Source organism: Protobothrops mucrosquamatus, unplaced genomic scaffold (assembly GCF_001527695.2).
Source record: "Protobothrops mucrosquamatus isolate PMUCROS unplaced genomic scaffold, P.Mucros_1.0 scaffold850, whole genome shotgun sequence".
Classification (NCBI taxonomy): Eukaryota; Metazoa; Chordata; class Lepidosauria; order Squamata; family Viperidae; genus Protobothrops; species Protobothrops mucrosquamatus.
This window is the reverse complement of record NW_015387105.1, coordinates 386,492-403,890: the sequence shown is the minus strand read 5'-3', so window position 1 is coordinate 403,890 and position 17,399 is coordinate 386,492. Positions and strand designations below refer to the sequence as shown.

The 17,399-nt window shown below is 36.2% G+C and overlaps 1 protein-coding gene across 1 annotated transcript in view; it reads left to right on the top strand.

Moving 5' to 3' along the window:
- Window positions 1-15,645, top strand: part of MTR (5-methyltetrahydrofolate-homocysteine methyltransferase) — a 78,706-nt gene extending 63,061 nt beyond the window's left edge. The window contains exons 26-33 of the mRNA XM_015819027.1: window positions 2,162-2,260; window positions 3,074-3,149; window positions 4,690-4,845; window positions 5,554-5,750; window positions 11,678-11,878; window positions 12,682-12,874; window positions 13,338-13,450; window positions 15,000-15,645. Of these exons, the coding sequence (XP_015674513.1) occupies window positions 2,162-2,260; window positions 3,074-3,149; window positions 4,690-4,845; window positions 5,554-5,750; window positions 11,678-11,878; window positions 12,682-12,874; window positions 13,338-13,450; window positions 15,000-15,086 (1,122 nt within the window). The 3' untranslated portion in view covers window positions 15,087-15,645. The remainder of the gene's footprint in view (window positions 1-2,161; window positions 2,261-3,073; window positions 3,150-4,689; window positions 4,846-5,553; window positions 5,751-11,677; window positions 11,879-12,681; window positions 12,875-13,337; window positions 13,451-14,999) is intronic.
- Window positions 15,646-17,399: the final 1,754 nt, after the last annotated feature.

Below are 17,399 nucleotides of genomic sequence, written 5' to 3'. Positions count from 1 at the left end.
CTGGAGGCAGGTTGTTCCATTTGTTAATTGTTCTAACTGTCAGGAAGTTTCTCCTTAGTTCTAAGTTGCTTCTCTCCTTGATCAGTTTCCACCTGTTGCTTCTCGTCCTGCCTTCAGGCGCCTTGGAGAATAGCTTGACTTCCTCTTCTTTGTGGCAGCCCCTGAGATATTGGAACACTGCTATCATGTCCCCCCTCGTCCTTCTCTTCGTTAAACTAGACATACCCAATTCCAGCAACCGTTCCTTATATGTTTTAGCCTCCAGTCCCCTAATCATCTTTGTTGCTCTTCTCTGTACTCTTTCTAGAGTCTCAGCAAGGTACTGTTTTACTTAGAGAGTTCATCCCTCTTAAACTACAATCTTTCAATTTCTTCAGCCATATTCAAACAAGTGTTTAATTTTTAAATATTCCCTCTGATCATCTAATTCCTCAATTCTCACTTTAGCCCTCTTCTTTTGCCAAGCATCTCTCCTAATCAATATATTCTGTTGCATCAAAAGAGTCTTTCCATAATCTTGTAAATGTTGTTGTGGATATATTAGACAAATCAAACATCATGGCTTTGTAAAAAGATTTTGCCCCTTCATATTCATTGAAGATTTCTCTCATCATCCCTTGTCTCCCCATTTCTTGTGGTACTCCCAACGGCTCAGCAACCCATTTTGTCAAAACTTTTTCCTTATCCTCAAATTTACTTTGTGATCGTAGAGTTATCTTTTCAATGTTCAATGATTCTTGTAAGTCCTTCTCCACTTGAATCTCCACTAGCTTATGTTCAGTTGTCTGCTTTATATGATCTCTCTCATTTTTTGTTTTCTGATCATTTGATTGTTGTGACGTTAAATTAGGAATGCATTCATTTAAATTTTCAAATCCATTTTTAATTTCCTCATGATTTGAAGTTAATATTATTTGCATTTGTTGTAACAGAACAAACATTTCCTCCTGGTATTTATTTTTTCTTGGTATGTTCTTTCTGCAGATCTCTGATGCTCCATAATGACCAAAGTCTTTTCTCTGCCAATCACTTTAAAATCGCAATTTAAAAAATATTTATAATACAGGAAGGTCAACTTTTTCTAAGTTTTGTGGTTCTCACTTTGTAGATAGTCCAGCTGTTCTTTGTTTGATCAACACCTTGAAGGTCACGACAACAGGCTTCTCTTTCTGGGCTGTATATTTAGGGCTTTATTTTCATCCACCACTAGATGTCAGCACCAGTCCATCTTTCATTCCCCCCCCCCCCCATAAACTTAATTCGCCACTTCCGTTTAGAGGAGGGTGGAACAAAGACACCCTCCTCACTTTTGGAGGATTTTTACTTCTGGGGTTTTTTCTTTTTTTCTCAGGAAATCAGTCAGGTAGAAGAGAGAAAATCAATATTCTTACCCAGTTCAGTCACGCTGTTTACAATCACACTTAGTTTAGTGGGGTTTTTTGCTTTGGCTGCATGTAGCTTGGGCTAGATTCATGAATGACGCTAGCCTTTTTTCTGACGGTTTTTGGAGAGCTTTCCCCAGACGTCCGGATCGACTGCCATCTCCCCAGGATCGATGGGGCTTCCCTCCTTCCTTGCCACCTCTCCGGGGTGGCTTTTTGCCCATTTAGGGTCCCCAAACAGAAAGAAATCAGCCATAAGGTGTGGATCCCTTGGCTGTTGCGCTAAACTGCGCAGAACCGGAAGCCTAGATGAGGCTTTTCTTAAGGCAGCAGGGCAACTAGTGGGAGGGAATAGGAGGAAAATTTTAATCATCAGTTCCAGAGCAAAATTCTACATCTCATCAGGTACCCCTGGATTTTATCAACTCAAGGGAATAAGCTTTCATATCATCCAGGAATGAAGGAAAAATCTTCCTCATCATCTTCTCATTTTAGACTTGCTTTCTTAATTAATTCATTTTTTCGTATTTGAAGTCTGCAGGTAAGGTCTTTAATACATTCACCTGACATCCTTTTAGTTGAAATAGTATTCATAATGAAAATATGATGTATCTATCAGGAATTCTGTGATTTTTAACAAAAGAAGTTAGGGTAGTTGCACATATTCCTTTGAACTGTTAGCGCATTAGGGTTTGTAAGTTCTCAAAAAAGAGAATTTTAAAAATAATGGATAGCATGCTTCAATTACAGATTTAATAATCATGTTGTATTTGTTACAGTGCTCTCAGCTTTTAGATGAAAGTCTAAAAGATGATTTTTTTGAAGACATACGAGAAGAATATGAAGACATTCGACAGGATCATTATGACTCACTCAAGGTAAATAGTGGTTAAACTACATTCTAATATCACAGGAGCATTGTGTAGGGTGTAAAGCTGGCCACGTCAAACCTCTCTTAGTACCCATTGGGTCTTCACCTCTGATCCTGTCTCCTGCTTTGTGTTAGTAACTTGGTAATTCAGGATGCTATAACTTATATTTCAGGGGACATCTTACCTAATATCCTCCCTCAAACCCCAGTTTGTGACTGAGGGATATGGTCACATCACCAGTAATGCCTTACTGGTGATTGAAAGGTCAAATAGCAAAACATGAAAATAATTTCAGTAACCCTGTCTCCTCTGCTTCTCTGTCTCGATTTCTTTTTTATTGAAATTTCAGATTTTAATCTGAAGTTGTGGGAAACTCTTAGCTGAAGCTTTTTCAAATCTTCATTTCTAGCTTCTTCCTGTTTCCTTCTTGAGTTCTGCTTTTGTTTTTAAGAGGACTTGTATTTTTTTGTACTCTGCCAGAGGGTGGGACTGATGGGTTTCTGTCTATATAACAGGAAGCATCTTTTCCTGGCGAGGATGTGGATTCTTAATCTACAGTCTACACCTGGAGATCTTTATTGGGAATCTCTGAGTTTTTTTTATTTTTATTTATTTATAATTGATTTATTTGATATATATAGCTGTCAGTCTCACTTTTATGTGACTCTAGGAGAAAGTGTTTAGTTCTTCCTGCTTACAAGGGTGCCTGCCAGGCTTATATTAATTATTGCTAGCTCTATTTGCTTTCTTTTGGCTAAATTAACTGTTAAACATAAACCACACAGCAATAATCTCCAGGTTTTTTTCTTCCATACACAGGAAAGAAAATACTTATCTTTAGAGCAAGCAAGAAATAAACGCTTCTATTACGACTGGAAAACTGAGACTAAACCAGGTTAAGTTTTAAAACTGTTTTCTGCTTCATCAAAACACAGATATATATAGTCCTTGGTGCTCTCTGAGCTTGGTTGTTTCCTTGGAGACTTTTCATTACTGAACTAGGTAACATCATCAGTGCTCGACGGTACTGAGCTACAGTAGATGTATTTTCTTCTATTAGGAACACAGACATTTTCGGGGGGAAAACTCCATAGTGAATTGAAATTGGATTTTAATTTAGTTTTCATTATTTAACTGAAGAGAAACTCAAATGGTTACTGTCTCTACTTTTGTTAAGAATTACCTGGAGAACTGTTATAAATTGCTCTCTTGCCTCTCTAGTGAATTAATTTTATTTTAATTTAAAATTAAGTTATATTTTAACTTTAAACTACTTTGAAAATATATAAGAATTAATAAATAAGAAAGAATATATAAGAATTAATAGGGTTGTTTTGTATTATAAAGATTAGTCGGCTGCTTTCCTTAAGAAATGGCTTATAGATTTCTGTAGGACTGTTCACTTCAGCAAGAATTGGCCCAGCCAATCAGTGCCAACAGTGAGAAACTGTTGTTCTTACCACATTTTATGAAGCTTCGGGATGCTGAGGCCAGAAGGTGCTGCTCTCAGTGATAGTGCTGACCTTGTGGAATAGCTTCCTCGTTGACATCAGGCTAGCCCCAAAGACTTTTAAAGATGGTGTTGTTTTGAGAAGCCTTTCCCTGATGTTATCACATCATCTTTAACTTCTCTTTTTTATTATTTGTATTTTTAGGTGTTTACACTGTTTTTATGGAATTTTGTACAGTGAATATTTTATCAGTTTTACATTTTCTGTAAGAGTCATTTGATTGCAGGATAGAAATGTGATTCTTACTTAATACTTATTTACTGATGAATACTTAAATCAGTTACTCTATCAATCTGCTATGCTCATTGCTAGCACCTTCAAAGAAGTACTATGTATTTAGAATAATTAAGATTCCAAAAACATTAAGAGAAAGTTATACGAAAAGAATTCTTGATCTGTGTCTGCCTTATCTGAAGTAAGTAGCAAATAAGTTAAAGCTGCTATATGGAATTTTCCTGGAGAATCATAAACAGCTCCCATAAATCAGCTCTATATTCTATGAACAGTTAATTGCAAAATTGACATGAGGAATCCAGATTAAAGCATCCCTGACAGATGAAAGGCACCACAGCTTTAGTAACCAAGGGATTTGTAAAGGCGTGATTTTTCATATGCAATAGCTTACTATTTCTGTTACTTCTTTTTTGCTACCTCATGCTGCAGAAAAACCATAATATATTCTTATTATTTCCAGTTGGTTAGTTTAAGGGAAATAAATGTATAGTCAATAGTGGTCCTATTTGTTGGATTCATTGATGTTCCCTGCATTCTGTTCAATAGGGTCCAAAGACACAGCCTCGACTAAGTGAAGTTAAGCATATGATAATCCTTTAACATTAAGTGTTTGTACTAAAAGCATATTAAAATAGTCTGTTGTAAAAAACATATGTTAAAATACAAAATTTGCATGTTGAACTTTCATAGTTAAACCACAGTTCCTTGGCACTAGAGTCTTTGAAGGTTATGACTTAGAGAAGCTGGTGGACTACATTGACTGGAAACCATTTTTTGATGTCTGGCAGCTTAGAGGCAGATATCCCAACCGGGGATTCCCTAAAATCTTCAATGATAAAGTAGTGGGTAAGCACAATAGCATTTTCTCTAGTGGAGAATCTAAAAACTAGGTTAATTATTATTTAAAATGCCTGTAGTTGTGTAAACATGCAAAGGAATTAGTGATACAGATGAGATGCAAATAGATTTATTATCCATAAAACAATTATGTAACGAGTAAATTCATGTTGTCTTTATCTTGACATACAGTGAACACAACTAATTCCATCAATCCAACTTTAGTTTTTTAAAGGCTTGTGATTAGCCATTCATTAAATCATTTTTTTCTGCCATGGCAAGATATTATTTTGGGCCACCTGTAATCAGTGTGTGGATAGAAATTTACAAGATTGTTTATATCTTCCTAATTTAATAAGAGAAAAGTGTATATTTAGGTACTATCCCTAGGAAATGTACAATATTCATATACTCTTTCTGAAATATTTATTTTCATCCAAATGCCTATGGATAGCAATGCAGTCATTGAACAGATGTGATAAGGAAAGCAAAACCAGTTATTTTAAAATTGAAGTTTAAAAAAAATTCAAACTTTGATTACTTTCTTTAAAAATTCTGTGAGTTTATTTTAGGTTTTGATGACTGGGTTGACATATCATGGTAAAGCATAATATGATTTGTTTAGTTTTAGTTTGTATTGTGTGTGAACCCAACCATTGAAATTTATTCAAAATGATTTATCCAGCCATTCTTATCTTTTTTTTCTTCCTTTTTTAGGAGAAGAAGCAAAAAAAGTCTACAACGAAGCTCAAAACCTGCTGAAAAGTTTGGTTACAGAAAATAAGCTTCAAGCCAAAGGTCTGATTGGATTTTGGCCAGCTCGTAGCATTAAAGATGACATTTACTTATATGATACAGAAGAGAAACTACAAAATTTGGAACCAATAGCTAAGTTCTGTGGCTTACGACAACAGGTGTGGCGTGATTATATTCTACTCAAATGAAATGTTATTTAATTCAGATTGTGAGCTTGAACTAATCTTTAAGCATTTCCTAATTATGATTTGTGATTATGTAGAGCAAGCAAGTTGGGATCCACAGATATTTGGTTAGAAAATTCCTAAATCCCAGCCTCCAGAATGGTTTGTCAAGAATTATAAGATAGGGGAATTATTTGGAGAGGATAAGATTGGTTGCTTCTGAGAGTCACAAATTATACACTCATTTTGTATTGTTTTATTTAAACATGCCTGTCTGACTGACTGGTGGTGTTGTTTTTTTTTTTGGCATCTCTGAGATGTGAAAACGTCACTTTTAATTATTCTACCAGCTTGAAAGCTTTGTTTTTAATCTGAAAAACATGTTAAAAAAAAACACCTTTGCAGCTAGAGCAGGGCTTTTCAACCTTTTCACCCATTGTACCACTTTTAGGATACGGCAATATCCAAGTACCATCAGTTGCCTAGCAAGGTGTCCCCCCCAAAAAGGAAAAAAGTCGCCTAGCAAGGTGTCCCCCCCAAAAAGGAAAAAAGTGATGAAGTACAGGTAGTCCTCAACTTACAACAGTTCGCTTAGTGACTGTTCGAAGTTACAATGGCACTGAAAAAAGTGCCCCCCAAGCCACAGCCAAGCAAGACACCTGCCTGCCCACCCGGCGGCGCTCTTCCTCCTGTCCGAGGTTTCCACTGTTGTGAGCATTTCTGTTGAGGATTGGCAGCAGGGGTGGGGTGGGGTGTGTGTGGTTTTTATTCCCCGTCTGATGGGTGGTTGCAGCAGGTTTTGGTCACTTCACATGACCCTGGGACACTGTGACCATCATAAATATGAATCAGTTGCCAAGCATCTGAATGTAAATCACAAGACACTGGGGATGCTGCAACATTCCACCTGATCGGCGCTTCTGGGCTCAGCAGAAGCACCAGGATCAGTGCCGCTTTCCAGCTGATTGGTGCTTCTTCAGGGCTCAGCAGAAGTACCAGAATCAGCACCGAGCTCCAGCTGGAGCCTGGCGCTGATCCTGGCGCTTCCGCTGAGCCCTGACAGCCCTGCAGCTCCAGCCATCTCTCGCTTAGGCTTGTGCGATGTTGCCACCGGTTCAGCTCATTCCCCTCCCCCCGCTACCACTTTTCTAGGATGGTTGCGTACCACCTGCCAAGTGCCAATGTACCACAGGTGGTACCTGTACCACTGGTTGAAAAGCCCTGAGCTAGAGAACCTGCAAATATAACCTGTTATGCAGCCATTGTATTTTAAGTCAAATGATCTGCCTTTAACTCTATATCTCCATAAAAGTCTATACAGGATCATTTATCTGCTAGATTGTCATCATATTAAACCTGTTCCTTTGAGATATAGTAATGCAACCTCCTACCTTGTCTTTAAAATCAGTTAAAAATGGAAGAGTTATATAAGAAGCTAAAGAAAAGATGACTGCATTTATGTAATAAACCTTCACAGTATGTGTGTATATGTGTGTGTGTGTAATATGGAGATAATTGTCTTAAAAAGTTAGCAAAATGATAATGATGTATTCTGTAAGCTTATGAAGATATATAACAGTAAATTAAAACAAAAACATTTCACAAAAAGTGAACTGTAGTACTTGGATTTTGGGTGGAATGCTTATTGGAAATGCTGTGTAGAAAAGTTGGAAAGTGAATCTTTCTGTGGATTCTAAATATATTTACATTTTTGAAAGATAATCTCCAACATATCCAATGAGGTGACCCCATCATCTTTCTGAGTAATTGGTTCTTGTATTGAATTGTTCTTACTGCAAGGATATTTTTTAAATGTTCTGACAGGATCTGCCTTCCTATAACCCAAGCCCATTATTTTATCTCTTGTACGATAAGAAACATGTTGATTATTCCTGTAACATTCAGGAATTTGAACAGTTAATATATTTCTTAGTATATTTCCAATTGTAGGGTTCCTGCCTGAGCAGGGGGTTGGACTCGATGACCTCTAATGTCCCTTCCAACTTTATTATTATTATTATTATTATTATTATTATTATTATTATTATTATTATTATTATTATTATTATTATTATTATTATTATTATTATTATTATTATTTTCTAGTCCCTGATCATCCTTGTTGCCTAGTCTGAATCTTTTTTAAAATTGTGCCTTCCTAAATCAGATATTATAATCAAGGTAGGATCTAACCTACTGAATTTTTTTAAATAGATATTTTATTAAGTTTTTATAGTTACAAATCTTTAGTTTTTAATAAACAACATGTTGTCTGGGTTCACATATTTGACATTAATAGTAATGCAACTTCCATTTCTACTCTCTGTTCCGTTTTTCTAGCCATTTATAAACATTATCCCATGTTTGAAAATGTTCTGTATCTTCTTTCCCTTTCATTTTCAATGTAAGCCTATCCATTTCCACACAATCCAAGATTTTCCTACTTATGTCTTCTTCCGATGGTGTTTCTTTATTTTTCCAATACTGTGCAAATGTAATTCTCGCTGCTGTTAATACATGTAATATTAAATATATACATTTTTTGTCATAGTTCTCTGTGATTATACCTAGAAGAAATCGTTCTGGCTGAAAATCTACATGTTTTCTTAACATTTTCTCTAACCATGTGTATTTTTGACCAAATTTTTTTTGCTTTAGGCAGGCATGTCAAACTCGTGATGTCACGTGATGTCACGTGACGTATTGCGACTTTTGCCCCATTGCTGGCAATGGGGTGGGCGTGGTTTTGGTGTGACGCATCTGGCTCACGGGCTGGCAGTTTGACATGCTTGCTTTAGGGCATGTCCACCAGAGGTGATAATACGTGCCTGGCTTTTGCCTACATTTCCAACAATTACTAGACATGTTTTTAAACATTTTTGCTAATCTTGCAGATGGTAAATGCCATCTATAAAACATTTTATATAGATTTTCTTTATAAGTAGCTGTCCTTGTTATTTTATAGTTACTTTCCCACAAGTTTTGCTATTTTTCTTATTCTACATTGTACCCAAACTTTTTTGCCCAAGTTATCATTGTTTCTTTAACTTGTTCATCTTCCATTGTCAGGTTTAACAACATTTTATAGTTTCTTAATTGGTTTTTCGTCGGATGACAATAGTATCTGGTCAAACACTGTTTGATCTTTATAAAAACCATATGTTTTAGCATCTTTTTCGTATCTCATTTGCATTTGCAAGTGTGGCCACCATAATAGCTCAATTCCCTGTTCTTCCAATTCTTGTTTAGTTTGTAATTTCCCATCAGTATTCAAAATGTCTCTGTATGTCACAAGTTTCTCATAATTGATTAAATTTGGGTGCATAAACATTTCCATTGTCGAGATCCATCCTGTTATTATATTTCATATAAATTTTCATTTTTATCTTTTCCCATGTTAAAAGCAAGGCATTTCTTATATAGTAGAATAGAATAGAATAGAAAATAGTAAATAGAATAGAATAGAATAGAATAGAATAGAATAGAATAGAATAGAATAGAATAGAATAGAATCTGGAAGGGACCCTGGAGGTCTTTATTCTAGTCCAGCCCCCTCAAGCAGGGGAACCTATATCATCTCAGACAAGTGACTGTCTAGCCTCTTCTTAAAAATCTCCAGTGATGGAGGCAACCTGTTCCACTGGTTAATTGTCCTCACTGTCAGGAAGTTTCTCCTTAATTCCAGGTTGCTTCTCTCTTTGATCAGTTTCCAACTATTGTTTCTTATCCTACTCTCTGGCGCTTTAGTGAATAACATGACCCCCTCTTCTTGGTGGCAGGCCCTCAAATTCTGGAATACTGCACTCATGTCTCCCCTATTCTTTTCTTTAGACTAGCCAAATCCAAGTCCTGCAGCTGTTCTTCGTATGTTTTAGTCTCTAGGCTTTTAATCATCTTAGTTGCTCTTCTATGATTTTTTCCCAAACTCTCAACATCTTTCTTGTGATATGGCAACCAAAATTGGCTGCAGTATTCCAGGTGTGGTCTTACAAGGGTTTTATAAAGCGGTACTAATACCACGTGATCTTGATTCTATGCCTCTGTTTATACAGGATTGTATTAGCATTTTTTGCTGCTTCTGGACACTGCTGGCTCATAGTCAAGTGATCGTCCACTAGGATTCCAAGGTTCCTCTCACAGTTACTGTTTTTAAGCCAGGTCTCACCCAATCTGTACTTGTTCCTTTGATTTTTCCTGCCTAAATGTAAAACTTTGCTTTTCTCCACACTGAAACTCATTTTGTTGGATAGGGCCCATTGTTCAAATTTGTCAAGATCTTTTTGGATTCTGAGTTTGTCTTTTAGGGCAGGGGTGTCAAACTGCCGGCCCGCGGGCCAGTTTCATCATACTGAAGCCGCGCCCACCCCATTGCCAGCAATGGCGAAAAAGCTCCGATATGTCGCGCAACGTCACGTGACGTCGCGAGTTTGACATGCCTGTTGGTTTGACACTCCTGCTGGTTTGGTGTCATCTGCAAATTTGATGAGTTCCCCTTCAATTCCCTCATCTAAGTCATTGATGAAGATATTGAAGAGTACTGGGCCTAAGACGGAACCTTGTGGTACCCCACTGCTTACTTCTCTCCATGTGGATGTAGTGCCATTGAGGACTACTTGTTGAGTACGGTTTGCCAGCCAGCTACAGATCCATCTGGTGGCAATGTTGTTTATTCTATCTTTTTCTAGCTGTTTGTAATCTCTCACTATTGTACTCAAGTTGTGTAATTCGTCCCAATGTGGAGGAGGAGGAAAGGGTAGTAATCAGTAGGCTTAATTATTTGGTTAGGTTCTCAGCCACATCTTTGATTCTTGCTCCAGGGAGACCCTAACCCTAACCATCTACCTGGCTTATTGGCATTTTCTAAAAAGTTTTGTTTTGCTCTTTTAATTTGTTGGGCCGTTTCTTCAGCTTCTATTAAATTTAATTTGGGTTTTATTGTCTCCATTTGTTTTTTATGGATCTCCATCTTCTTTTGTGGATCTCTTTGTAGTTGTAATTCTAATTTCATCAATTCTTCCTTTAGCTTCATTTGTTCTTGGTTTTTTTCCTTGTTTTTTTTCACCATGTGAGTCATGGCTAATCCTCTAAAATATGCTTTGGTTGTGTTCAGTCTGATATTTTTCAAAGCAAATAAAGTTTCCAAGATATTTTGAGTCTCCCAAATTTTTCAATGTTACAATTTATTTCCAATTTGATTTTATAATCTGACTATTTTTCTCCCCAAAGATGTTAAACTGCCACTGTTCTTCTAGGAAAGGGACCCCAAGAAATCCCCCCTTGCTTCTGGGAGCTTTGCTTTTTGGGATTCTTTTCTCCAGGGAAATTTCTTTAAAATAATAGAGCAGAAAAATACTCTCACCCAATTGCAAACAGATTGTTTAACTTTTGCTAGTTGGTGCTTTCCCCCCCGGCTGTCAGTAGCTTCCAACTGGCTGCCAAACTACAGCCAGTCTTTTACTTGCTGGTTCAGAGGACTTCCTCAGATCAAACGGATTGACTGCCATCTCTCCCTGATCTACGAGGGCCTCCTCCTTCTTCGTCGCCTCTCTGGGGTGACTTTAGGCCCTTTTCGGGCCCCCAGGAAGACAAAATCAAACGCAGGAGGAAGAGCCCTTCTTCCCTGTGTCCATCTTGCTACAACGCGAAACCGGAAGTCTAACCCATTGAATTTTCTGTACTTGACATTGTATTTGGCATGCAGATATGCCACTGAGAAGTTTGGAATTAATGTGAATAGCATGAATGGAAAATCTTGTGTTATCAGGATGCTGCCATACCTTTTCCTCCAGATGTCTGCATGTTACTATAGATTGGGAGAATCACTATGTATCTTGTCCTGTATTATAGTTAAGTCGTTTATATTTAACTGTATTATAGTTAGGTCTTTTATATTTAACATTTTGCTCAATTTATCATTGTAGATTGAAAAAGACTCTGGTTCCACAGATCCCTATTATTGCCTGTCTGATTTTATAGCCCCCCTGGAGTCTGGTGTTTCTGACTATTTGGGGCTCTTTGCTGTGGCATGCTTTGGAGTAGATGAGCTATGTAAAGAATATGAAAAACAATCAGATGACTACAGTATTATTATGGTGAAAGCACTAGCAGATCGGTTAGCAGAGGTAATATATTGTAGTTTTGTTTTTTACATGATTCTACTTATTTTTATTCATGTATTAGAAGGGAAGGGAACGAGGGAGGGAGGGAGAGAAGGGAAGGAAGGAAGGAAGGAAGGAAGGAAGGAAGGAAGGAAGGAAGGAAGGAAGGAGCTGCTCTTTTGGAAGTAGAAGACTGTTATCTATGTAGCAAATGTATTGTGATATTGGATAACTTACATAGTGTTTTATCCAATGATGTCATTTACGATAGAGGTCTTATTGATTCTTTGGAAGCCTCTATCAGCAAATGAAAGAATGAATCAATTTTTATTGTTTATCCTCTCCTGTACCCACCAAATCTGCTTCACAGGGGAAGGGAATTCTGTAAAACATCATAAGCAGGAAGCATGGGAGTCTGAAAGAAACATTTTGCTTTTATGTGTGCAAGTGTGGGAAATCAATGGATCAATTAAAATGTCCTGCTTCTAGCACAGCAACGTACAGTATCTACAGCAAGTACAGGGATATCTTTAAAAATGAGCCATGAAGTATTAAGGTAACAGCTACAGGTAATGTTAAATTGAGAGCCAATTCGGTTTTCTCAGTGCCAGGAAGAAGACAGTGACAAACAATACCTACAAAAAAATACCAAGAAAACTGCACAGATTTCTCTGAGTAGTCACCAGGAATCCATGTAGATACCAGGAGTTAAAGACTAAGTTGAAGGCAGGCACATAGTACATTTATACAAAAATATATACAAAAATAAATTAGGCTCTTGGACAAAGCAACATTAACGTTAGAGCTTGCTTCTGCTTATTTCTAAGGCATTTGCAGAAGAACTTCATGAACGAGTTCGGAAAGAATTCTGGGCTTATTGTAAAAACGAACAGTTGGAATTTTCAGATCTGCGTAAGATAAGATATGATGGCATACGCCCAGCACCTGGTTATCCATGTCAACCCGACCACACTGAAAAAATCACTATGTGGAGACTTGCCAATATTGAGGATGCTACAGGTATCTTTCAAAGTTTGGCTAGGAAGTTCTATCTTAAAATAGGCGGTGAGAGAAATTATAAATGCTTTGTTTTATTATCTTCCTTTGATGATTGAGATGTTTATAAAGATGAGGGGATGCCCATTCACCTCCTCTTCAGACTTCCTAAATGAGTTGTGCAGGTAGAAAAGCATATGGCCAGGATTCTATGCATGTTCCCCATACTCTGTTATCTATTAAATCATCATCTGTTTTTAGTGTATGCTTGAAGAAAGCTTCTTTTTAATAAATTCACAAAATCACTGTATTGATAATTTGTTAAATGATTGCACAGCTGATAAAATGATAATAGGGGATTTGCACTGGATTTTGACAGGAAACTGAGCTCCCAAAGAGTTTTTCTCAGAAACTGGCAATTTTTAAAATCAAAATAGAATCCGTCTTCCAAAAAAGCCAACAAAATCCTTTCCTTTGATTCTTACAGGTATTCAGTTAACCGAATCCCTGGCAATGTTCCCTGCCTCAGCAGTATCTGGTTTCTACTTTTCCAATCCAGCTTCTAGATATTTTGCTGTTGGGAAAATATTGAAAGATCAGGTAAGGCATTTTTGCCATTACAGAAATTGCATTAAAAAGAAGAGAACTGGAAATGGGAATCAGATATAGAAATACACTACTTTTGATACCATCTCCTTTACACTAATCAATATGGTATTCCAGTTCTATAGAAAGTATTTTGTGTGTATTAACAGTACCAATTATTCTTGTTAAATATTATAAACTGAGCAAATGGGGGACAAGGTTCAGAAACCTGTAGTTAAACACCATATTATATTGCAAACATGGAAACTGGTTATCAGTGATATTAGCAGAAAATTACTAATGTATTATTTGGGTCTAGAATTTATGAAATCCTAATCTTGAGTTATTTTAGATCTAGTATTAGTATTGCTTGTCATATCAAACGTAATCAAAAGTTTTAAAAAATTATAGTTTTTTACCTGAAGATTTAAACATAGCTAGCTCTGTGACTAAGAATTGTTGAATTATTTATTTATCAAACTTGTACGCCACCTATCTTGAATTTTAGAGTATCTTTGCTATTACATCAAGCTTCTGTGAAGCCTATAGATATATAAAAGGAATGTGAGTAACTAAATAAGACTAAATAAGTAAGTGTGAGTAACTAAATAAGTTATATTTTACTTTATAAAAAATATTCAACGTGAAATGTGCCAATGTGAAAAAAACAGTAAAGAAAGCAGTGGGAAACCACAAATCCAAATTATTGTAAAAAAAGGTCCGCCCTGATCAACTACTCAACTATTACACTAACAATCCAGGAGCACAGAAAATAAGCTATGTAAGAACTCTCAGTCAGAACACACAATGAAAACTCTTTAATTTCATAAATACACTAACAAATTCAAAAATGTCATTTGGGAAACTGTAGATATCTTACACCAGAAATGCAAGAGAATTCCTGGAGACATGGCACTCTGATGAATTGGTCATTAGCAGGCATGTTGGAATAAGCTCCATCTACAAACCGTTCAAGAAACGAAGCAAGCAAAAATAATGAAGAGGCAAACAGTCCTGAACACCCTCTTCTTCAATAAAAGAAGCAATATGTCACTCCAAAAATAATCAAGGGAAAAACAATATCCCAATAAAAGCTGGTAGGACAAGCTACCACATATAAACAGCAGCAAACGGCAGTCACCCATGCAACAATGATGTTGCCTAGTTTGGTAATGACATGTCTGCAAAAGAGAAGCAAGCTCAGACTAACACCAAGAGACAGCCAGCCAGATTTCAGCTGAAGGTAGTACAGTAAGTTGTTTAAGGGGGAATAGTTGTTCACACTGACCCAGTGCACATTGAATGACTATATTTATGAAATAAATAAAAGCATAAATTGTCATTTGTTCACTTAAATTCTGTTTATATATTATAGAACCTCCAAGAAACTGTCGTAACATTAAATGCCAAAGATAACTCAAAAAATCTGAACGGGTGCTTTTTCACAGAATTGTAGAATAGTTTTCTATTCAGAAAAAAATGAAATGTAGTTTCCTGATATTTTGAGTAGTGTAAGATCTGAAAGTTAAAATGCTAATTAGTCATCCTTTTATTTGTTCTATAGGTTGAAGATTATGCCTTAAGAAAAAATATGCCTGTGGCAGAAGTTGAAAAATGGCTTGGACCTATTCTTGGATATGATTCAGAGTAACTAAATAGGGTGATTGATTGTTTGGGTGATATCCATAACAGAAAACATTCATAAGCAGAATAGGGAGGAGATTTCTGTCTGTGTTGGCGGGCAGTATTGCTTCTCCATCTCCTACTGTCTAGCAGAGTCCACCAAACTTGTGGAACAAATGTGGGAGAAAATTGCCCTTCCTCGTTTTCTGATTAATTTTAAATAAACAAGGAACAGCTGTTCTGTGGGTAACCCTACAAATGATTGTTCAGTGTAGCTATCTGCCATGGGGGAAAAGAAACATCTAATTGTAAAATATTCTCTGCACTACATCAAACCTACAATAAGCTGTAAAAAAAACAAACCTAAAACAAAATTCTTAGATGTGAAGTGTATCTCTCAGTTTTGGCTACCCTGGAAATGTTGTCCATTTACATGCATATGCATGTTACCATAAGCTATTTAAAATAAAGATATTCTTTTCTTTTTAAATTAAAGATCATTCTAATTGTATTTGGGATTTTGATGTGTGTATATGAAATATCCTTTGCCTGGATGTCTAAAGTTCATCTTTTTTAATGGAATAGTTTCATAAAGTAACAAAAGGCAAAATAAAAAATCAAATACATGAATATTTTATGAAAATTAATGCAAATATTATACAAAATCTATAATTCATTACTGATACTGTAATCTGTAATTTTGCCTTCTGATAATATAGCTGATGGACATTGTTTTATAGCCTAAGCTCAGCAACTATTTGCACTGATATGTCCCTCTATTTGGGAGTCTTACTGATATTTAATGTAATTGTATGTGTATTTAATAGGTTGTGCAGTACTTTAGATTCTTTTGGAAGAGATGCTTCAGAATGACTTGGGCTGTAAATGCAATACTTGTCTGAAATTCATAGCAGTCACCTCTTTTCAGAAATATGATCAGAAGAAAATGACCTAGTTGCTTTAGTGAGATGTATATTAGTTGCCTTTGTGCTCCCATGTTTTCTGAAATAGTTTTTGTCAATTGAATCCCTCAAGCATTGCATGGCTTTAACATTTAATAACAAATTGGTTCAGAAAGTAGAAGGAATGTGGAAGATTAATAAGTGCCTTGATTCTTATTACCTTCTTAATATACTGGGATATATATCTGAATAGTAGGGCCAACAGTGTCATCTCCTAGCTTCAGGAGACTATGGAATATATTCACATAAATAGTTCTAGATGTTACGGAGTTCATATTTGCATATAAACCTAAGAATACTCTTCAGAATTCTCCACTTAAGTTGGGGTAATTGGAGTTCACAGGGTGCCCTCTTGTCATTCTTGTGTTCACATTTTTTTCCTAAATAATTGCTTATTGATTATTATAATTGATTATTTATAATAGCTCAATTATTTACTCTTGAAGCCCTGGAAAATCATGCTCTTTTTGGAACTTTTATAATCTCTATTTGTAATTATACTCACAGGTGGCTAAGCCTTCTGTTCTGTTACTACAGAAATGTGCTCTGTTATTTCTGTGTTGTATTACATACCAAGAGTTGCCAAAACATTAGATTGCAAATCTTTAGATTTTTACATGAACAGTACCTTATGCCACTGCCATAAGGAGGTCAGTTTCTTGAAATCTTTTTTTTTTTTGCCATAAAATTGCCTTTTTGCAGGCCTCTATGATATGTGGATTCATCAGTACTACATGTATTCTGATATCGATAGCTGGAGGATTTTAATTAGTACTGGTAATATTTTCACAATGGGTTTCATATATTTTGTTTTTCCATTTTAATTTGAGGAGAATGTTTATTAATGATAGACTGCAATTCATTTGTGGACTTCGATAGAGGCTCTCTAGGACCTTGATAAAACTAAATTAATTAGTTTTATATTTCTTCAGTCTTAATGAAATAGAAGTATTCATTTAGACAGAGAAAAGTCTCGCATTCTATAGATCTCAAACAATGAGGTTTATGAGTAGATGAAAACTGGGAAGTTTTGAAAAGTCAAATAGCCCCCCTCCCAAGAAAAAACCCTGATGAAATATCACAAATAGTTCCTATAACACTTTCTTCTTAAGCAGACACATGCCCCAAATTTTGGGTAAACTGGATGAATCATGTGGAAGCCATGTATACTGTTGAGTTTCTTCTTTAGATTGCCACCTGAAAGTAATGGAGGTCAGTCAGTGACCTGCATCCTTTCCCTGTGACAGCCAGGTCACAACCTCCCACCATATCTTTCCTTCTCCTCCAATCCACTTAGCATTATCAATATTTATTCCTAATGCTCCATTCCCAAACGTGTCATGTGAATCCTGATTGGTGTTATGCAGGCAGGAGTTTCT